This window comes from Wasmannia auropunctata, unplaced genomic scaffold, assembly GCF_000956235.1.
Source record: "Wasmannia auropunctata unplaced genomic scaffold, wasmannia.A_1.0 LD336083.1, whole genome shotgun sequence".
NCBI lineage: Eukaryota > Metazoa > Arthropoda > Insecta > Hymenoptera > Formicidae > Wasmannia > Wasmannia auropunctata.
The window spans coordinates 650,678-674,724 of NW_012026807.1; the positions used below are offsets into that span (position 1 = coordinate 650,678).

A 24,047-nucleotide genomic window follows, 5' to 3' on the forward strand; every position below is an offset into this window, starting at 1 on the left:
TCAGACGTGTGCTCTTCCGATCTATATAATATATATTATTACATTATATGATCCGGGCTCTACTAATTATATTATTATATGCTATTAATATATATATATAATAATGTGTATCACAATAAACAAAACCGTTTCCAAATATTAGAATAATCGGACAACTTCCAACGTGATGTGGAAGTTGTCCGATTATTCTAATATTTGGAAACGGTTTTGTTTATTGTGATACACATTATTATATATATATATTAATAGCATATAATAATATAATTAGTAGAGCCCGGATCATATAATGTAATAATATATATTATATTTATTATAATAATAAATATAAATATAAATATATAAAAAATATATACACAACTATTTTATATATTTTTTAATATTATATATATTATAATATAATTTTATATGTGTATTGTATTTATTCTGTGTAATAATACATATATAATATATGTGTGTCACTAACAACAAAACCATTTTCAATAATCGTAATAATCGGACAACTTCCATCTCACGCTGAAAAAACCAGTTCTCGTCCGATCACTGAAGTCAAGCAGCGTTGAGCACGGTTAGTACTTGGATGGGTGACCGCTTGGGAACACCGTGTGATGTTGTCCTTCATTTTTTTATATTTTTTACTAGGTATTTTTTATTTTATAGCTAGAGAGAATTTCTACGAAGAAAAAGTAATAGTTAATACATTTTTCTGGCAATTATATTGCTATAGATAACCGTAGCAGATATAAAATATGATTCGATTTGAAAAAAATTATGTAGAAGGCATCATCGGGCGCAATTAAATTGTTAATTAAATTGTTTCTTAAGAGTGTAAACGTTTATAAAATATTAATTTATAAAACGCTAAATATTTCGAGACCGTAACAGCTTAAGCTGTATATATTCTATAAGAATTAAGCATATTTTGTTCAATTTTTTATGTCTCATAAACTATTTCAAGATGTTAGAAATAAAATCGAAAATTATGAACAAAATATGTTATTAATTAATTGTTGGAAATATATTTGTGGACATATATACATATATAGCTACGTGTAGTTTAATATGCACATTGAGACTTGAGCCACTTGAGGTGCTGGTGGATGGATTGGATTTCATTTAAAACGAGCGCAGATACATTTTCACTTTCAGACTTCCCTCTATACCGACTGTATGTACACAGCGTTGATACCTATGTGTTACCCGGTGGAAATATGTATTGCGGGTAATTTATCGACAGGTAGCATTTCCGTCAGCGACTGATCAGTGATCGATGGCGCCACTGATACATTTTCGCTGGCAAGCAGTTTATGTCGCGGCACGGGCGGCACGGCGCGCATCATAATTCAACATTCAACTCGGGAACCTCGGAGAGAGACAGAGGAAGGGAACAAGGGACAAATTGTTTATTTTCCTCCTTCACGCCACGTGTCCTCGAAGAGTCGATGCGATTATGCGATCGTCGGCGGATGACGGGTGAGGCACAGCTAGGACAGTCGAGTGTCGGTGCCAGTCGATGATCTCTTCTCTCTCTCCGCATGACGCGTGCATACGCTGCGCGCGCGCGCGCGCACTCACGGCTCGCGGCGCGGCGCGGCGTCTCCCTCCCCACTCTCGCGTCCTCTCGCTCTCTTTCTCCGCTTTCCTCCCTCCCACCCACTCCCTTTCGCTCCTCTCCCGACATGGCCAAGACGTACCGTTAACTCACGCGTCTCTCCTACTATCCATTGATGCCTCCGCCGTCGCGTAACTCGTGCGTGCTCCCCTATACGTGCATCCCGCATCGCGCGCGTGCAAGGACGCGCGTCCTCGCCTGCTGCGTGCCGCAAGTCTGGGACGAGACGACGCGCCGCGCCGCGCCGCGCCAACCGGCCGCCGCAGGACCGTCGACGCCGGAAGGTTAGGTAAGTGGAAGTTTTGATATGTGCGCGGAGCCGCGCAACTCTCGGCTCCGGCTTTGGCTCCGGCTCCGACGTCGGTCGGTCCGGCTCCGTTTTCTCCCCCCCTCCCCCTCCCTCCCCGGTCGCTCCTCCCCCTCGCTCGTTCGCGATCCGATCCGGAGCGGCGATCCGGAGAAAACGGCGCCCGACCGCCACTCGCCTTTGTCCCCCGCGTCGCCGCGGCAGGTGTCGTGTTTACGCGCGTCCCGAGAGTGTGTGCCTCGCTTGCCGTGATTTAAAGCCGGCTCTCCCCGGGATTTGCCCACATAGTCGGTCGCCGGACATCCGATACGGAGCGTCACGTTTCCCCGTGAATCGTCGTGAGGGCACTCTCCCCGCGCTCCGGTGAACCCTGGACGCGACGCGGAGAAGACGCGGTGAGTAATTGAACAAACAACCTTCGCCGAGAGTACAAAGGCTGCGGACGTTCGGAGTCTGTTAAACGCCGATCTGTGCTCAGTCAGTACGCGTCGCGCGTTTGTTATTTTCGTCAGCTGTTCGCGCGTGTGTTCGGGCCGAAAGGAGAAGGGACGCCCGGCGTCCTTTCACCGGGCGATATTCTTGTCCTGCCAAGCTCGCGTATACGCGAGCCGACGCGACGTCGGGATCAAAGGAGAGATCCGTTTTCGCCGCTCGCCTCGCTCGCCTGTCTGTCATCGCGATCGTGCGATATCTGCTGAACGCGCGCGATAAAAAAAAAACGTGACGCGCGATAACTCTGCGAAATTTCTAAATTCAATTCGATCTAACCGTACACACGTTTCTCCAACGACGCATCCTTGACGCTTTCTCTCGTCTCTACTCGATTTGACGTTTTTATCCCATTCGACGCGGGCTTTACTTCGACTTTCGCAGATCGAAGCCGCTTCTCACGTCCGAATTCGCCGAAGGATTCGCTCGAATCATCGCCTCGCTCGCCTGTCGAACGCGGACACGCACATGTACATGCACACACACACACACACACACATACATACACACGCGCGCACACATGCGCTCGCGAAATCCCGAAAACATATCCGGAGGCCGGAGCTCGAGATCCGTTCGATTCGTTTCCTTCCCCGTTCTCTCGCGCCGCGCGAGATCGTTACAGTCCGCTCCTCCGCTCGTGATGCATCGCGGCGTACGGTACGGAAACGGGTGCGTACGTTCGCTCGCGTAGATCGATCCATCTCGGGTTCGAGTACGAAAGAACCAAGATAATTGGCGGACAATTTACGAAGCGTGTGCCGTGTATCCGACTGGATTTCTTTTCGTATACCTAAGCATCAGAATATATCTTTGCGAACAACGTCAGAATATGCTTGGCGAATTAGCCGCGCGCGCAGCGGCGCGATATATCAGTATCCATGTAAATGAAAATATTTCATGAGTGTAATAACCACTCGATATTCGAAGAGGGTGGTTTGATGAATTAAAAGATAATACATACAAATATAGAAACTTGAACTTTCAACAGATTTTCGGCTGACTTTTGATATTCAGATAGTTTTGCATTCTACACGATCACGCTAATGTGCTTGCCTTGATTCGCTTATTATCTTTTTTATTTTGTCTCCGAGAAGGATCTGAATTTGAGTTGGGAGCGAAATATCAATGTATTTGAATTTGCTATTAACGGTTTATTATTTTGACTTTTGTTTAATTTAATTACGTATCTGTTTCGCGCAATCAGCGTAATCAGCGCCAACTCTTATTGCCCTACTTTTTTTCTTTTTATCGTATAGATATATCGTGAATCTTAATACACACAGAGGCAGAGTGCTGCTGCAGATTTTCTTAAAATTTAACGAAAAATTTCATTCCTTTGTGCCTCGATCTAATTCAGTCTTGGATTAAAAAGTAAAATCCGCCCTTAAATGATAGTATTTAAAATAATGAAGAAAATTATTCTGGTTGTGTTATACATATTCTTTTTATAATTTTGTACGTTTTCCTATTGATACAATTCTATTGAAGAATAAAAGCCTTAAAAATGCATCGAGACGAAAAATTGAAAATATAAAATTCACAAAGAAAATATATGTAAGGACAGGAATGACGAAGCATTTGATAAGAGTATCATTTTGTGTTGTAGTCAAGTAATTATTGCAAATTGTTTCTGATAACGGAATGCTGCGCGTGACGTTTTCACGGTTTGTACACGTACTTTTAAACAGAAAGTTTACCGTTTTCGAAGAAAATAAAAACTTATTTAAAGAAACTCACTTAAAGACTAAAAAAAAAAAAAAAAAAATTTATTTAGATCGTTTAAGTTTTTAGAGATATGTTGCTACCTCGTTAAATAAAAATGTATATTTTTTCGAAAAAAGTTCTAATAAGAAAAAAACAAAATTTTCATGAAAATATGTGATAGGATGGAAAATGAATGACATAAAAAATCTTTTGAGCTGCGTATGATTTTATAGAATATAGAAAAAAATGCAATTTTGATTTCATGCATATATAGCATCGAAGAGGTATCTGAATAACAGATTTCTAAATCGATTTGAGGCTGAATCTTTTGAAAATTTGATGAAATTTTTTGTTACTGAAACCTTGGTAATAAAATTTTTATTTGAAAACTAATAATCCGTTTCTAAATGAAAAAAAGAATAAGATTCCAATTCAAATGAAACAATAAGATCTTGTTACTTAATTGCATCCGGAAAAAATTTAGATTTTGGGAAACATAATAAATACAACATGTTATATTTATTGTTAAATTATTTTTAAAATAAAATCAGCCGAATGTTAGCTAATAAATAAGATAATTTTACTTTTTTATTCTTTTCTTTTTTCACCAAACTTGATTTAATAATTATTATCTGTCGATTTATCTTTCGTTTATGTCTTTTTGATAATCAGGATTATTGCCGTATGAGTTTATTACTAAAAAATATTCTGATATAATATTAAAAAAACTTAGATACATGTTTTACGCGAAATCAAAATGCTAAATGAATCTTTTAAAATTATATTCCACGGAAAGAATGTACATTCTAATTAATGTATATTCTTTCGATCGTATTATACATGACATTTTTAAACTGAAATTTGTCAAATTAATCTTGGACCTCGAACCTAACAAACGAAAACAGCGTTTAAGTTGTGCGAGGTCAACTCGACCGTGAGGCTGAGCTTGTAATGGGAACCAAGAGAGTATTTAATCTCTATGTAAATAAGAGCGACCGTGGTGCGGTGACCTGTCAACTTTCCGCGTTCTCCTATTATGCGGCAATTAATCCGCAACTACGTGAGTACGTGACTATTTATCACTGTAGAACATTATCGACGTTTCGAATGCATTCGCCCTCCTTTTTTCCTTGGATTTTTTCTTCATCGAGAAAATTTTTATCTCGGACGCATAAATGCACGAGCGAACGATGGAATTTTATTTAATTTGAGCTATTTATGTTTAAGTCATGCTAAAATATGAAAATCGAAGGCACTCTAATTTATTCCCAAATTTATTGAAAAGGCTATTTCTCAAAATAATATCTGTCAATCGAATAGTCTCTCTAATGTCTCTTTCCGGCGCAACGACAGTCTATTTTATTATATGCCGAATGAAAAACTGTCGATTAGATCGTAACGTTTGTTGCAACGTTTTAAAAATGCGGCACGATGTAATTTAGTCGCGAAAATTTTGCGCCAATTATACCCGCGTGGTTAATTTTATTGGGGCAGTTTCGTGATTTCATCGCGGCAGAACGGTCGATTCAATGACCGAATTATCGCGAAATAAAAGTAAGTTATGCATGTATATGTATATAATCGGCATGAAATTTGTACAGATATCGTCACCGACTCGACCGGACCGAGGGAGCGTAATCAACTACGCTCTCCAGATTGATTTATCGATTCTCTGATTTATTCCTATCGCGCGGTGCGGTAATAGATAACGTATAATCTCGTTTTACGGTTTACCGGCGGGATTTACCATCGCGGCGCGGTGCGCGCTAGCTGGCTGGCTGGCTCTCCTTATTACGGGTGCATACACATATGCGCCGCGCTTTCGCGAACGCGCGATTGACAATAACTCGGCTCGCGAGGCATTTACCACCCGCCGTCGATGTCGTTACGACGTTGATATAAATACCATTACGCCTTTTCCGTATATATACACGACGCACGCGCGGTTTTACAACCCGCTATCTTTTATTACGATGTTTATGCTTTACGAGGTGTGTCGATTGGAATTAAATCGCCTTTCGCGCGATAAGGGGCACAGCCTCCGAGGGGGAAGTCTCCGAGTGTGTTAACCGTGCAGCGCGAATCTCGACTTTAACGAAGAGTCGCGGCTGTTATTAATCGATCGCCGCTTAATGGATCTTCCTTCGCCGTGACTTCATCCGCCGACACGTTGTCCTCGAAGTTCTATATTTATAGAACGGCGCTGTAAAGAGATATGTTGGTTTTCGCGTGGCTTGCAAGGCGTTGCTCGCGCCTTCGATAAGACGATAAAATAATTTATTTATACGTGTGAATATCGTGGAAAACGGTGCCGCCTTTGCCGCTCGGTCGCATTAAAAAGGCGCGAAGTTGTTGGAAACGTGCTAATTGTATGTGTCATCAGTATTACAATTGTATGCGTGTACGAGGAAAACTGTGCGTCATTTTGGTATTCACTTCTCATTCCGCTCGATGGTAGGTATCTCTTGCATCACGGAAATGAGATATATTAGGTTCTCCTTCTCAATTAAACATTTTTCCAATATTAATGGAATGTACGATTAGAATAATTAAAGTTCAACTTTTCATTAAAACTGGCGTGTTAAAATTTGAACATATTGAGCCTATTTACGTAACTATAACTACGTAATGCAATCCAACGTGAAAATAAAATTATTATTATTATTTCATTATAGAGTATGCATCATTACTAAAACCGGTTTACGATGTTACCTTCGAGAAATCGTTTATGTGTAGGTACATATTTACATACATATATTCCTATCCGTAAGCTTTAAGATTCCCTAATAGTTTCTCAGTAACAACAAATAGTTTGTCATTAATTATACGTCATAATTTTTTAGTGTATATTGCATTTTAACGTATGTTATAATTTGCGACAGTTGCGATTTTTAATTTATACTCTGTTCTATACAGTGTCGAATCTATAGTGTCAAATTTAACCTTACTTAAGTCGGCTTCTACTTAATAAATAGTTATTTTTAACTCAAACAATGAAGTTAAATGATTTAAAATAGTTCAAATTTAACTCAAATTTGAATTAAATCCCATCGTTTCACTAAAAAATACCTATATATTAAGGAGCAGTGGCAATTTAAATAGGATTAAATTTGACACTACAGATTTAACAGTGTAGACGTGTAAAAATACCTCACAAAGATACGTTGATACGAATAATTCGACACTCGATATCCGGTGGAGAAAGGTCGAATTTCGCGTAATTTTTTATTGACATGCACGAGCGTCACAGATGCGTCGCGCAAACGAGCGTAAGTGCGGGACGCGTATGTTAGAGGAAGCCGGTTTCACCCGAAAATATCCTGTTAAAACAAACCGTGTCGAACCTTGACGGAAGACTTTCAAGCGATCCGTCGATCTGTATATTTGTAAACTTGTAAATACGCTTACCGATGTCGATAAGCAGGTCAATCCGCGATTGTTTAGTCTGCGGCCTACGCCGCATTCTCCTCTTTCCCTCGTAATAGTTTTCTGCGATGTACATGCTTTATGATTTTACGCGTTAATTCGTAATTAATTGTGTTCTGTACTATTTACATTTTAATTTCCGCGTTCTTTGATTCCTGTTTCATTAAAATTATATTTATATTTACAATAATATCCGAGAAAATCATGCGCCGAGAGTCAAGCTGATATAAACAAGTTTCATGCCTATATATTACAACAGTTTATTTATAGTTCAAAGAATTCGCATTATTCCAATTATTTTATCCATTTTAATTATGTGCTCTTGTATAATTTATAATTATATTTGTAATTACACACACGAGCCGAATAATCTTTCGAGAGACTAGGCGAATGAATATATGTATTATACGTGTAGTCTGCGCATTATGCGCATGCAACCACTTGAATCAATTATGTATACTCTATGTAACGAAGGTAGAATCGTAACAAATCGACCGTTTCCAATTATTCTCTAACGAAGTTAAAAGTCGTAATAATCGAATTTATTATCCGAGGACACGTCGTCATCTGTCAGGTTCCCCGCACCCATCCGTTTCGCTGTCATCTATGTACATTTTCCACCACCCGCCGTATTATGCAACCTTGCGAATTCCTTCGTTTCGCTATCTCCGCGGCGCGAGCGTACGAGACACCGCTGTCTACGGATAGCCCCGTATATCTGTACGTTAGTGTTATGTTAAATCGCACATTGTAAGCTCACGCCTTATGTTAACGCGTTATCTCGTCCCGTTACGCCAGTTAATAGCGTCGACAAATGATAACACATTTACACGCATCATATAGTTTGCCATGTCATTATTACGTATCGTTTATCGTAATGGTACCGACATTGAAAGAATGCGGCTTGCGGCCGTAGATAACGCATTTTAAAAGACGAGCGACGTGACATCAGGCTTTATTTAGTAACGTGACATATCGCAAATAATATTGCATTTACGAGAGAATTACGTTACGTCCTTAATGCTCGCAATTGTCACGTGAAAACCGTGTATGTAGCAACGGTAAATTATTAACATATATTACTTGAACTATAATACAAGTTATATTGTTTAATATTTATTGATCGATATTTAAGATTTCCTGCTGCATCGCCTAGTCCGTCCGATAGCTATCAAGTTTAATAAGCTCTATCATAGCGAATAAAAAATACCGAGGCATGTGAGGAGAATATTTAAACACGAACGATGTTCCTGCAGTATGACATGCAATGGGCACTTCCATCAAATACTGTCGCGTCTCACACACAAGCGTAGCACTGAAAATACCTAATTATTTTAATTAAATTTAATTTGTCGTTATTTTTTTTTATGCTGATCGAACAACTTTCGGATGTCTCGCGGCTAAAAGGCAGTTCCGTTCGTCAGCGAGCGGCGATTAGGGTCGGCTCTGATCCATCGAAATAAAGGTCGCTTTAATTAAGAACGATGAGAGAGGCAAATCACATTGTTGATGCTTACAACCCTACCCGACGTTATATCCATCCGTCCGTCGATTATCATTTTTACATTGACCGCGATTACATTCTGCCGACTCTTTCCGCGCGCACTTGAAAGTTCCGCGGGTCAATACGTTCGTTAATTATATACGAGACAGGGGAGAGGTCTTATGTTGCCTCTGCTGTAGGGCGATCGCCGAACGATCGCTAAATGATGCACGCGTATATAGATACACGTAGCACCGAGTACATTCAATGGCCAATCGAAACTTAATGAGGATCGGCCACGGCGCGCCGCGCCGCGCCGGAAGATTGCCCGGTAGCGTATTTTACGAAGCCCCCAGGGGGTCGAAGCTCTGTAATTGTTCCATCCAAGACATTATCCGGCGAGTAACGCTGTGCGTCTCCGTTCTGCTTCTCTCTCGCACGAACATCCTCGTCCCGATGTAGTTTTCATTGTATAGGTACAACACGGCTGTAAACTCGCCCGACCCTCGCGGAAGATTCAAAATTTTCCCTCCCCCGTTAATTAAACTTGCAAAAAATTTTGAGGGAACCTCCTTGAGTTTTCGCTCGAGACTTCAAACTGGCCGGGCTTTTATGAGTTTGCATTAATATGCATCGCTTATGGAGAAAACTTTTAATCTTAGTTCGCATCACCACCTAATTTCTAATCCAGTTATTCAATTATCCGCGGGCGCTTTTATGCAAACCCAGTGCGCAGCGCCGCAACACTTCCTCTTCGCAGTTCTTACAAATACATTTTGAGTTAGCGCGAAATAATGTTATCTCATTACATTACGCATCCTATATCCTTCTTTCGCGGGGCTGCATCGTAACAGCGTTATGCGATGTAAAAGAGAGGATTACAATATATATACACACAATGCATGGCGCGGGCTTATCTGCGGTGCACGCCGTATACACCGCCGTCGGTGTGACTATAACTAAATTGATAACGGGGCGCGAGTATGGCACAGTTCTGCGTTACACCGTTGGGAAATGTAAACACGCGAGTTATTCTGTGTAAATCTAATCTAATTACGGCACATCCGGACGATACGCACAACCGCGCGCGCGGAACGTACGTGTCGTAGGTATCGTTAGCGGCAATTTGAAATTTCCATACGAACTCGTTACGGGAAATCTCGGATTCCGCCGCGGGGCCCGCAATCAGGCCGCGCGGAGCGGAAATTATTTTCTGTTTGGCTCTCAATCCCTCGCGGAAGGCCTCGCCGCGTGACGAGGGTGCTAATCACGTATACATATATATATATATATATATGCCTTGTCGACTCAGTTCTTAATCCGCGACGCGCAATATTATCGATTTCGAGTCGGATATTGACGATATTGTTAACAACGAGAGGCTTATGTTTCGTTGCAGAAAAAAAACTTACCGCGCGGCGACCACCGCGTCGTAGATCGCCGCAATTTGCACTCCTCTCGTTCGCGTCATGGTACATGATTTTATGTCGTCGACGCCCGTTCTTCGTCCTTGATTTTCAAAGATACCAGACCGGCAATTTGCTGTTATATCCTTCGTATTGTACCGTCGACGTCGCGTTCTCTCTTTAAGTCGTAATTACTTTTACGATTTATATTTCTCAACCATTAATTGTCAGACAATATATATATATATATACGCTTAAAGTGGATTGCAATAAGAATAGATATTACGCTGTTAAATTGAGCTGATAAATTGATGCTATTTTTAACATTTTTATTTTACTCCCGTTTATAAGTATTCATGGATTATTTATTAATTGAAGAAAAAGAAGAGAGAAGAATTTATATCTTTGTAGCTCTTCTCGGACTATTTGCAAATTGTTAAATTATTATATTGAGGAATAACGTCGAGCTTTAAGTACACCTATATGCGAGATACCGTTTTTTTCCTATTTCGCGAACGTTTAGTATTTTGCGTTTGCCAGTATATTTCTTTCAGTATTTTTTTTTTGCACACGTCCGCCTAATGAATCACCCCGACCATGCAATAGCGTGCGCGTAACTGCGCTTTTAGATTTATCGTCATCGATGCATCGCAGTCATCGTTGAATTAGAGTTTACGACGCTTCGCCGTAACTACATATCGCGGTGTTTTATCAACATACACGGCATACGGCATGTGTATTTTGTTTCGTCACGGATCTCATTGCGTATATCAGTCAATCTTCACAATCGGCATGACATGTAAATGAAACTGGCGCGTATATACGGGATAGTCCACTTCCTGTGGCAGTGCGGGTATTAATAACCATTTATATTTTATTACTTCGAGTAACCGCGAGCTCCTTTTAGCAAGAGGCAAAGTAGCTATCGAGTTAATTCTGAGCAATTGAAAATGGATAATATATAGATTTTGCCGAGATGATCCCATTCCTTCAATATTGCCTCGTGCACTTCCTGTAAAATGCAACTATTTCAGGATTACGTTCGAAAATTTCTGTACGACTAACACCATTTAAACTGTTCCTCTTTAAACCGTATCTTTAGCTGTGCATAAATAATAATGCTGACACAGAAAGAAGATTTTATAAATAATGGCGAACGCTAATGGATCACTCGTCTACTATAAATTAAAGCTTTTACAGTGTAATTCGCGTTACTGCCTTATGCTTCTTAAAATATCCAGCTCTTGGCAAAAGCATCACATTTTATCGCAGGTTTTAGCCGGTTCGATAAAACGTATTCGCCTGATAACGTGCCTTTTCGAGCAAACATTTTTCCTTTCGATATCAAGGTTATCGCTTTTTTTATCTCTTGTCGCGACTAATTGTTATTGCCATCGTTATTAAGTACTCGCATGTAAGTCCAACAAAATAATATGATTCGATCGTAAATGCGATAGCAAACGTAATGTTATTATTAATTATTTAATATCTGTCTTTCTTAACGACGTGTAATATTAATTATTATATCATTGTGTTTAATTATTATAATTGGCGATTACAATTAGCAGAAATTAAAAAAGTTGTTTCTCGCGCGTACGTAAAAAAAAAAGCGCAAAGTCATAACATGGAAACAACGGTTTTGCTGAAGTATCTGATTTAGCTAAATACAAATAGGAAGATAATTTTAAATCATCAAAATGTAGGACGTTCAAACTGGTTGTCAGAATGTTAAAACTTTTTTCAAGTATCGTCATCGACCGTTCTGCATAATTATTTTTCATGATCCAACAAAATTATAATATTTTCAGATTCTGTATATAGCTAAATTTTTGATACTTCAAGCAAAACCGCGATCTTTCCGTGCAATTTCCGTGAATCGAATTGTATAACTTTATTCGTGTCAGGCACAATTTCATCGGTAATACTTACTTACTGCTTAATATATTCATGCGGTCGACGTATAATAATAAATCATCATTGCGGCTGTTGCCGGCGCAACGTTTAAAAATGCATATTGAATGCACAGCTATTTATTTACATATTCATCTATCATACAGAGGCTAGTTCTACGTAAAATGGTACGTTTGAAGCATTTTCTCTATTGAAACGCGCATAAATTCCGCGAATGTCGTGCGCCCATTACGCGAAGTATCACTTACGTTATATAGCGATGCGCATTGTTTATTCAAACGGAAACTGTAATCTAACGGTTGCCTCGCGTTCGCGTATGTCCGCTCCTGCAATGCTCTCTTAAACTAATGACCGACCGAGAAAAATATGCCGTTAAGTGTTCTCCTCCTTAACATCTATAAAATGTAATTACCTGCGAAATTAGGTCTCTCTGTTCATTGCCTGACGGTCACGACTTACAGACGTACCGTTTCGCATGACTGGCATTTAACTTGTGCTATATTTCGGCGCCTTCTATATTTAAAAAGTCCATATATATATATTTATATCTACATATTTCTATTCGTGATATCTCCTATATTTCAAATATTATCGACGCATTTAATCATAGCGATCATCGAAAAATATAGAAAAATCGAGGTATTGCATCTTCCGAAAAATGTTCTTATTACGTCGTGTCGATGAAAAGTCGCTCCCAATGATTTTAACGTGTCGTCTCGCTTAGACACGATAGAAAGAAAAACAGAGTACGCACTTTCGAAAAATTGCTTTATCGCTTTCCTTTCATCTTATCTATCGTTTACACACGTTTCGAAAAAGAATGTATGTTCAGGCACTTTAAACTTTTGTGGTTTTTCACTCTGTCATTCTACCGTTAAGAATTACTTGGAATCTTTCAACAAGGCAAGCGGAATATTACATTCCAAAATTTTTAGAATATTTTTTTGATATAACGCACACAGTGTCCTTTTCCTGTCTTTCATTAACTCCAAAAACAAATCCCGTTTAAAGTTTCTTGTTCCTCTCTCTCTTTTCATCTTTTCTGATTAAAATTATCCCGTACTTTTTATGCATCTTAATTCAAGCGCAGAGTGAAATAGTTCCGCAGCATTTTCCGCAAAAATTGCGCTCGAAATTTCTTTCACCTTTGGTCCTTGGCTCGCAAATCTACCGTTAAAAATTAGTTCAGCCATCTATCTCTCCTTTCTCTTTTTCCATTTTCTCGATTAAAAATCAATCTCAGCTCCACGCGCCGTTCTTTCACAGACGCTTTCGCGAGACTTAATTTCAGCTGGCGACAGCCATCGTCCACAGCCGACTCAAGTCGACCTTTGTCGATTATGGAATTTCGCCTCGATATCCATGACTCGGCGTTTTATATCTGTGAGAGCCCTGCAGGAAATTTTCACGATTGGAGGTCCGCGATCGAAGTGGTTCCGGCGGTTCCCTTATCCCGCTTCCCTTAAACGTAGCCGTCAGCTTCTAATTTTAGGGCGGCCTCGTACGAAGGTAAGCCCTGATCGTCCCACGGGATATCTTCCCGCTTGTTGATCCTGTTGGCCTCCGACTCGGTGGGCAAGCTGCTTATCGGGGGCGAGATAATGCTGCCGGGATCGTCGGACTCGTCCTTCTTGTCGGTGAGCGAGGGCAGTGCCCGGGGGTCGAAGATGAGGCTCTCGTATGCCGGCGGCGGGCCCGAGGTCATGGTACACGTGACCGGCGGAAGAAAGGTGGGCACTCCCTCTTCCTGAGACGTTGCCGATCTCTCGATGCACTGTTGGAGAAAAGTGGAATCGTTAAATTAACAGTGATAAAGTATTAGCAATAAAATATTGTATTAGGAAACGAGAAATAAATATATATATATAAAAGTTCGAAATGAATAATGCATCAATCAATAGCCTGTCCACGTAATAAGGATGGATGCCTTTATCTTACGGACTTTTTATGATATATCTGTGTCTTTTTATATATCTTAATCATATAACGATAGATGCGGATCTTTCAGTTATTATCTCGTACGTAACATTCTTTTTATTTACTTTTTTTTTTATATCCTATGTATTGTGCTGCTAAAATATTGCGCTTTATTTTTCTCCTTTCCTAGCTTTTATCCTTGTATTACTACGTCGTGTCTGCAGTGTTCGAGACGGTCTCTAGGTCTAAAGGTGCGAAGTATGCACGCTGTCGCATTGCGGCGTACGTACAATTCCAGCCGATGTTTCTCGCGTTAGTGCCTTTACGTGTAACGTGTGGGCGTGGTTTCCGCGAGATATGCGAATTTTTATTTAATTGCGGGCGTATATAACCACAAAGGTGAGCGAATGCGAGAGGTTGCGTAAAAGGTCGGCAGGTGGAAATAAGCGACTCGCGGTGCGTCGAGTAGGTGGTATGATTTAAGAGCAGTTTCGTATACCTAACGTTATGCGCAGGATGCCCTTTAAATTTGATGAAAAATATTTTTGGAAAGGATATTCCGGTAAATGCGGGAGATTTGGGAAACGTCCAACGAGATTTTATTATGAAGATTTTTAATATCGAAAATTAAAGACTTATTCCCTATATCAAATGTCGGATGCGTATAAACGGATAACTGATCATCATATCTTATCAGCAAAATGTCATAGAATCTTTTAAATTTTGTTATAAAAGTAAGATTAAAACTAAGGTCTTGTAATTCTAATAATATCTAATAATTTTCTTATAAAATTTCAGTGATTTTTTATTTAACGACGATTTCGTACAAATCTTACGATAGAAAAAATTCGGTACAATTTATAGAGAATTAATAGACATTTAATGACGATTTGTATCTGTTGAGAAACTCGACATGTTGAAAATAGGGATATCGACGGAGTGTAAATCTTGCGATATCGAATAATTGGAATAATCTTTTGAAAACTTTTGCTTACATGCGTGTCCATGGTGAAGACTTCCAGACTGTGAATGTCCGGCTCAGCCCTCCAGTACTCCTGCGAGTACTCCTGCAGCGTTCGATGCTTCCGGACGTTTTTGTGACAGCAGTAGCATATGAACGCGACCATCATGATCACACCGCTGAGCATGGCGCTAAAAGCGAACCAATATAGATGATGTTTAGACGGTGCTTTTTGTGCTGGGAGGTGCCCATACGGTCGAGGAAAAAAAGCGTGGTTGCTGTAAAGGGCGGGTGGACTGGTGGAAAAGTGTGTGTGTACATGAGCGTGCGATTTTCCTTTCCCGGAGGGAATAGAAATTTTTAAACGCGGCCAAGTACAAAACGGTCACTTTTAACACCTGCTACATTTCGACAAGTAACTTTTTATTCGGTAACTTTTTACTTGGCGATTTAACGAAAAATTGCACTTTAAACAAATATAGACGTTATTTGGACTTTATATTTTGACAGGTGTTAATTTGAGAGATAACGTCTTTCTTCGTACGTTCAATCGAAGAATTTTACTACGGCAGGCAATTTAAAAAAAGAACCAAATGCTTTGTCGTCAATGTATAATGCATCGTTACTAATGTTATTGCAATAATCATTTAATTAGCATTTATTCATCGTAAATTCTCTTATCTCAAATTGCTAATAAAGCTAACAAAGTAAAGACTTAAGATAAAAATTCATTACCCGCGGATTCAACGATGGTGTTTTAAATATTTTTCTACACTTCTGTATTTACAACCGCGACAATAGAAGTTCGCCGACTCTCTAATTGAATTCCACTTTGCGGAACGTTGTATTATCGGACTCCGCGAATACACTGTTTTGCAAATGTTTATCTTATTTGTCTATATGAAATTACGAAATATAAATTTCACATTGATATTTGTGATTTAAATTAAATATTTTTCGTGAAAGCTATCGTAGGACCTTTGTGAAGAGGAAACATTTCAAAGAGAGCAACGTTATCTTTCTTCAAAGCTATCAAGTTTTCCAAGTCAATTTTGACTCGCAGATTGAATCTCTCACGTTTCGCCCCGCGGAACTGAGCCACTGAATTTTCAACCATCGGCTATCTGAACAATTGAGTACTTTCGTCGCGTCTTGTATGTACATACATGCATACGCTTCGTTTGACGTACGGACTGCAATCCGTTGAGGGATTAAGGGAGCAGGGCGAGTGTGTGTGTGCGCGCGCGAGGGATGTGCGACGCCGTCTTTTCAAAGAGCTCGAGGATTAGGCGTGTTCGCCGTGTGAGATATCCGCCTATATTTTGCGAGCCGTGCTGTGCTCCAGAAAGCGTCCGTCCAGCCGGCGCGGTTGTTACTCACCCGCCAAGAAGGATGTTAACATTGCCGTGCAGATCCGCGTCGAACCGGCCGCTCTTGCTGGTTGACGAGGAGCCGTTATATTCCGGCGAGGCGGCGTTACTCGCATCCCCGTGAGCGTTGCTGCTGTTGTTGGCCTTCTGATGCATCGCCTGCCTCAACGCTATATGCAGTATCGTGCTTACCGATGCCGTCGATACCGGTCCTACTCGCGCCTCCTCCCGATTTAAGTCTCCCGATGAAAGTGACATTGTAACGCGATTAATTAGCATTAGCGCTAGCATCGCGCTAAGACAAATTATTTTTCCCTCTTTAGAACTGTATAGGTTATCTCTTGATCGCCCTGTTAGGTGACAACGCGTTGCACGTGGTACTTATACCGATCGTTATCGCCTGGCGAAAATCGAGAGAATTTCGATCATCCGTGCCGCTCCGAGAGCGCCGTGGATCGTCTCGAAAAGGAATCTGTCGTTTCCGTAGACGGAAACCTCTCGTCGAAAAAGTTCACCGGATACACTCCTCTCTCTCCTCTCCCCCCCGAGCACGATCGACTTCGCATTACGATCGGTTAGATCGCTCGGGGGGATCTTCGTAGCCGAGTCCGAACCTCAGACCTGGAAACACGCCGTCATTTTTACGGAATATGCAGGATATTTGTCTTCAATTTTTGTATCGTTTTATGTACCATAATGTTTTTTTAATTATTGACAATAGAGATTTTCTAAACAAATATTCGAATTGTTACTCGACTGCCTTATGATACAATTTAAGTATTATAATAGATATATTAATTATTACACGTTATTATGAATGTATAATACTGATAACAAATATTGATTTGATGTTAATACTTATTATTATATGTATATATATATATATGTATATATATATATATATATAATGCAGGAAATTGAGTGATCTTCTAACCCAATTTCTTAAAAGTTCGAGAAAAATCGACTTCGTACTTGGGGACATAAAATTCAGATTAATCCTCTTCACGCTCTGAAAAAAGTGGTTTATTGCTGCTGCACGGAAGTACGCCCGCAGAAAGGAACTTTCACAAGAAGAAAGAGTACTTCAGTGCACAACTCTTTTCTCAATCTTGTAGATTAGACCATTTTTTACGAGCGTGTCTTATACATTGTCGTTTTGTCCATTGTGGGCGAAAATATAAAGAGCAAAAAAGTTTATATTTCTCTTTATATCGCGGTATTATACAATTTAACGTGACAGGAATAGGCATTTAAACTGACACTTAATTAGCAGAAAAGTGGCAATAAATTCAAATTCGATACGGAGCGAAGCCGATAGGTACACCGCAATCACATTGCTGCGCCCGTATTGTTGTCTCCGTCTAGCGGTGCGCCTCGACCGTTAAACCGGAGACACTTTCGCATTGCGCTTCCGTTACAGTTGATAAAATCCCGCGGATCACGCCGCGTCGCGTCGCATCGCCTCGCGTCGCGTCGCGTCGCGTCGCGCCGACGACAGTGTGATTTCGTGCGAGACGCCTTTTTACGGAGTCGAGTCGCGCTCACGTCGCGACGCGGTTCGCGTGGAATTCCAACGCTCCACAAATTGAATTTCTCATTGTACAATACTCACGTAGAACCGGGGCTCCCGTACGACCGACCGCGCGGCTTCACGGACACCCGTCGGCGGGTTTGCTCGCGCGTGAGACGCGCGCGTCATTGTTGTAGCCTCCAGCAGGTCGGCCGATAGCCGTCAGGACTCGTTTCGCCGCCGCTGCAATGCCTGCTGATCGCGAGATCTGTAAACAAACGAAACGATACCTAGGTAGCTGTGTGAACTCCATTCTATTCATCGATCCTCGTCGCGTGTTTCTCGGTGGGATCTACTATAATATATCTTTCTGGGGCGCTTCTATATTTTCTCAAATTAAATATCGAAATAATTTATCTCTGTTACTTTGTTGACATTTATAGATCGAGAAAATAATTCATTGCAGTTTGCGTTATAGCTTTGGGTAGTACGTGATGCCTAATATGAATCACTTCGTACTTTTAGTTGCTAATTGAGTTATCAACTTTGACACGATCTATCATTTTCTCAGAAGGGGGAAACATTAAGTGTTTACTTATAGGAATTTTCAACTCGTTGAGTAAACTCCGAGTAAAATTTGAGAAATGCAGAACTGTTTCCTAGTTTTGGTGGGAATACGTATTCCGAAATTGGTAAAATAACATAAATAGTACCGATGCGACTTCCCGTCAGAGCTGTTTATATTTGCTTATTTCGCAGCGATGATTGAAAAAATACATGTTGCCGGAATATTCCAAGGAGAATATTCTCGGGAACCTCCCTCTCCCCTCCCTCCTCTGTCTCTCTCTCTCTCTCTCTCTCTCTCTCTCTCTCTCTCTCTCTCTCTCTCTCTCTCTCTCTCTTCTCTCGAGGCGGCGATCGATACCAATTTTGAGCCGCCCGGTACGATAGTTAATTTCAAGGATAATCTACTTGGTGTTAATTTATTAGACCGCGGGGTAAGAGTCGATATTTTATGTGGGCATGCGCACGCAACGGTCGGACGAGAAGAAGGTTCTTCGAACCTTACTCCAAGATCCTCGAAAGGAATCCTCTTCCGACGAGCACGCGTTTCGAATTGTTATTCTATAATTGTCTTACGTTACAATTTAAATATTGGCATTTTAATTACTACGTTATCGTGGACGTAATACCGGTAACAGGTATTCTTGTGATGTTCTCGCTTCGAGGCTCGTGTCTGAATATCGATTCGCCAACATCGTAACGTGAACTTTAAAACTTGCTGATTCCTTGCGACTACCGCTGCAAAGCGTGAAACCGCTGTGAAGTCGATAAACGCGTCGATCACAGTTTTTTCTCTTTCTCTCTGGACACAACTTTCCACAGTATTTTTTTTTTACACATGCAGTTTGAGAGAGGCGAAACTGTGCACGGAGGAACGGGTGGAAAATTTGCAACCGTTTCTCTGTCCCACCTCGCGCGTTACTCCAATACATTCCTCTTTCCTTTTTTCATTCTCCTTTCTTCTTTGTTTCCTAGCGGTATTCGCGTTTTTAACCTGGCGCGTTAATGAAGCTGCAAACCGGACGTGGTAATGCACGAAGTAAACTTGCGTAAAAAGATTTACCACCTCGCGAGTATCTCTTAATAAAGTTCAATTGCGATTTCGCTCGCTTGGTTAACTTTTACTAAGGATGTTACATAAGTCGCTTATTTAGCCTTTTATTAAAGTAGTTTGCCTGAGATAACTTGCGTTACGTTTTGCGTTATTTTTCTTTTGTTTAAGCTAATCGAGAATTAATGTAACAAAAATGCTTAAGATATATATTTCAATATAAACTTCAATATAAACATGTAATAGCGTGTCGTAACAAATAAAACGTAGGAAACGAATTGGACTGTACATTTTTATTAAATTATTTTTGATTATGCAATTTATATGTATTATTATTCGATAACTTGATATTAAATAAATTACATGTTATTAGATGTTTATAACATATTAAATTAATATTGAATGAAAATAATTTTTAATTCTAATGTATTGAATTTTGTTATTCAAACAAATTTTAAAAATTACAATTGAAACATTTAATTGTGTGCACGAGATTGATCGTTATCAACTTAATTACTAATAATTTATCATTTTTGTCTAAAATTAATTTTAAAAAATTGTTTAATCAGATTATAATATTAAGTTATTACATTATTAATTATATAATTAAAATCATTTTATCAGAGAGAAAAGTTATAAAGCCCAATTCGCTTCGATGCAGTTCGTTTTAGTTAATAATGAGTACAGCACTGTACTGTTGCACGATGACATCGTGCGTCCCTTTATACGGCGGATTAATCAATAACGGTTATTAAACTTATGCCTTCGATCGCGTTGCAGGGCATGGATGAGAGGCGATGTAACTCGTAGAATCGTTTAGTGACTTGCGTTTAATTTTAAATGATTTTTGACTGTGTCTATAAATTGACAATGAAATTGTATATATGAGGCGGCATGAATATATGTATCACATATATTCAAGTATCGAGATCTCTATTCGAAAACTTTGTCTTTCGAGACTACAACGAGATATGTATGTCGCTTGTTGCAGATTCACGCAAATGAAGGACGTTAGATGAGGAAGTTTGCGAAACTGCCTGAATTGCAGGTAAGTCTATAACGCAAAGTCGCATGAATAATCTCTCGAGCGTAACGTGCATTATTTAATTGCCTCGTGAGATTTTATCTCTGCGTGTACACGATAATTCGTAACATGAAAATTTAACAAACGCTGCAAGATGAATTTTATTAATAGATTTTTGCTTTATTAATAATAGTTGGCGAAGAAAATAATATTGATATTGTACGACTGTATTGCGTATCTTTAAATTATTTTGATAATTTTATTTGCAATTTGCGTGTACGATTTTTTAAAAATGTCGTTCGACGATGTATGTGTTAGAGTTAAAATTTTTTATCGTGCATGCTATAAAATTTTCAATAAAATCTCTGTATCTCACAAAATCATGATGACGATTACTCGTCGTCACATAATTAATTTGTCGATATGCATATTTAATATTCACTATAATCGGGTAGAAAATTTCCATTTGACCACGCTGTTTTTTGCCCGAAGCGAAACTAATTGGCGTCTCATTAAAAGAGTATTCAATTACGTTTAATACCAGCTCAACATTGTCCTTTCGTATCGACCTAATCAAGTGTTATGGCAGCCTATCTTCTACCGTCGTTCGGATCTCGCGCTGCCGACTATCCAGCTGTATATTTAATCTAATCAACCACCTGCTCATGATTATCTCAGGGGGTCATGACATCACGCGATATACCACCCGATGTTAACTTTATTTAACCATTTTACCGCGTATCATCTCAAAATGGCATTATTACGATCGTATAGATATTTCCGAGAATTCTCTTTATAGGTTTCTTATCTAAAGCGTCAATTAGAGTCTTTTTCAAATTAGACTCCTCGTTTTTGTTCTTTTTTTGAAAGGAAAACCTTCGACATTTAATTATGATAAGACTGTTCGATATTCATTTGCTCACAGCACAGTCATTATTGCTGAATTGGCACAATTGACGTTTCATCTGTACGACGATTAAGCTCTCTGTTGAGCGTTGAGCTCCTAAATCGAGTGGTGTGCTTGATCAAGCTGTAGCAGCTATTTATAACCAATATAAGTTCTCCAATTTTCTTCGCTTTCTAATTCATGAGGTGTCAACGTTATACGTACAAAGTACGTTTCAATCGAGCTCGCTAATCGACGACCTTGGCTCACATCAGCTACGCTGAGCTGGATAAGCGTAGAAGTGTATTCTCACGGCACACTTATGCCGTGCTTATGTCGTTGTGACACGCGTGCATCTGCCAATTAAACCTTTCAGCGGAATTATATAATTACTGGAGGTCGTCGAAATTTCTCGATGTTGGTCACAATGCTCTAAAGATCTGCAAAGATCGAATCTGTCATCATCCGTGAGGATGAAACCTTTTAAGCTTTTAATTCTCTTTTTACTCTTCCCTCTCGTGTCCTTCTCTTGAAAAACGTTTAGTACAAGTAATTTTATGTTATGGTATAAATACAAGGCAATTATCTTCCGATCGTTACATCAAGTTACATGTGTATCGCTAAATAACCGTATTATTATATACCATTAATCATACGGTAAATAGGATTTTAGATGTTGTTGCATTCCGAGATACGTCCGAGGCATCTGCCGAGTATTCGTATTAATCTTGGCGCATTCGTAACGCATCCGTGCGTCTGATCCACTTCTTCTCAGGTCGAGCCGTTTGCTCCAATGCACTCTCGGATGCCGCTTGTTGCATTCGCAGACAGACACTCGACAATCTCCGGAACTCATCGTTAATATTATTCGAACCTTACGACTAGTGTCTCGTCTTCGATTTTCCTCAATACCTGGTCAATCCTGGTCAAGAAGACCAGGTGTTTCACAGATTTTTTTTATTTATTGTACGTTAACGAGACGTCAATCATCGTTCGCGTTCATCTCGGCACAGGGAGAGTTCGAAAAAGTCACTTAAATCTCGCGATAGAAACGGAGAGCGGTGTCTTTAATTATTCGCGATCTCCGTTCAATTATTCACCTCTTTCGTCCTTTCGGAGGGACGTCAACGACGCCACCACCGTAACCGCAGTCTCCTCTGTCAAACGGAGCCCGTTGTATCTCACGAGTCGCTTTGTTCCCTGCAGGCAGCGACCTGGCGACATTTAGCATTAGCCGGACTTAAAGCCGCAACTGCACAAGTCTCTACTTTCGCAAGCACAGTAGGTACTTTTCCGAAGGCCGGGGCTTCGCGAACTCTCGAATTATTCACCGGCGCGTAGAGGCGCGCCGACGACAACGCGGATCCTTGCACGGCATAGTGAACTGCTCGCCTCGCGATCGCGTCTGCCTCCGATTCCGTCGAATTATTACCCGCGAATTATATCCTCGTGTTATCGTGACCCGTTGATGCTCGCTCGCGCCCGCGCGCGTCGATTACGACGTTTTGTCGCTCGCGAGCATGTCGCGACAGCGGCGTCGCGCGACGTGACAGTTGTCGCCGACGCCCTGTCGCATACTTTTACAACACGCTGCACTACACCTGGTGGGATCGATGCCGGTGGCTAAAACATCTAGAACACGCCGGGTATTACGGGTATTACGTACGTAATACCGGCGTTCAGCGTCGCCACCTAAACTTCCCTTTGCATTATAGTCGCGTTATAGAAACGCGATAATCCAGAGACAGGGTTATAACCACACTAATTAAAATTTATTTGTTTCCTGCGCGTGACGCGGATGTCACTCGGCATCGATATATCGTCGTTCAATCTTTAATTACTTAAATCGAATCTAATTCTTCTTAAACTTTGCTCGACTTTCAGCTGAATCGATAAATTCATTGTAATTTCACTTTAATTTTTCTAACTTATTCAATTTAGCTAATTGAATAAATTACAATGAAAAATGCAAGGGCTGTATTAAATATTTTGTTACAACGCGGGCCATCTAATTAATAGCGCACTAATTAACGTTACGCCGGGGAAACGTTTCACCCCCGATGTAAACGGGGCACAATGTAAAGAGTTTCGCTTAAAGGCTAGATTTGCAGAAAGATTAACTATAGAATTGCACTCCCCCTTGAAATGCAGTTTAATAAATTTCTTAAAAGCTCTCGGGAAAAAGTTTCACGGGAAGGAAGCCGCTCGATGCGGAAGGGGTTAAAGCAAGACTGTCTTTCGCGCGTCGGCTATTGGTGCTAGCGAAGAAGAAGTTCGAGCTCTCCCGGAATTGTCTTTCCGACTTAAGAGCCTCCGTTAATTCGCTCGATTTTATGGCAATTAGACTTCGTTGAGCGTGAAAACGTCTTGAGTGCTTCTTTTCAACGTCGAAGCGCTTTTCACACGCGCGCACACACACACACACACAC

At 40.3% G+C, this 24,047-nt stretch overlaps 2 protein-coding genes across 3 annotated transcripts in view; one reads left to right on the plus strand and one right to left on the minus strand.

The window, feature by feature from the left end:
* The first annotated feature begins 1,848 nt into the window (after positions 1-1,848).
* Positions 1,849-24,047, plus strand: part of LOC105448594 (probable beta-hexosaminidase fdl) — a 38,872-nt gene continuing 16,673 nt past the window's right edge. For both annotated transcript variants that reach the window (XM_011687257.1, XM_011687258.1), the window contains exons 1-2: positions 1,849-1,898; positions 20,700-20,756. The gene's annotated coding sequence lies outside the window, so the exon portion shown is untranslated. The remainder of the gene's footprint in view (positions 1,899-20,699; positions 20,757-24,047) is intronic.
* Positions 12,868-18,222, minus strand: LOC105448595. Its single transcript, XM_011687261.1, has 4 exons — positions 18,196-18,222; positions 16,594-17,204; positions 15,248-15,404; positions 12,868-14,109 (listed from the first exon to the last, which is right to left on the minus strand). The coding sequence occupies exons 2-4, from the start codon at positions 16,872-16,874 to the stop codon at positions 13,798-13,800; spliced, it is 750 nt and encodes a 249-aa protein (XP_011685563.1). The 5' UTR covers positions 16,875-17,204; positions 18,196-18,222; the 3' UTR covers positions 12,868-13,797.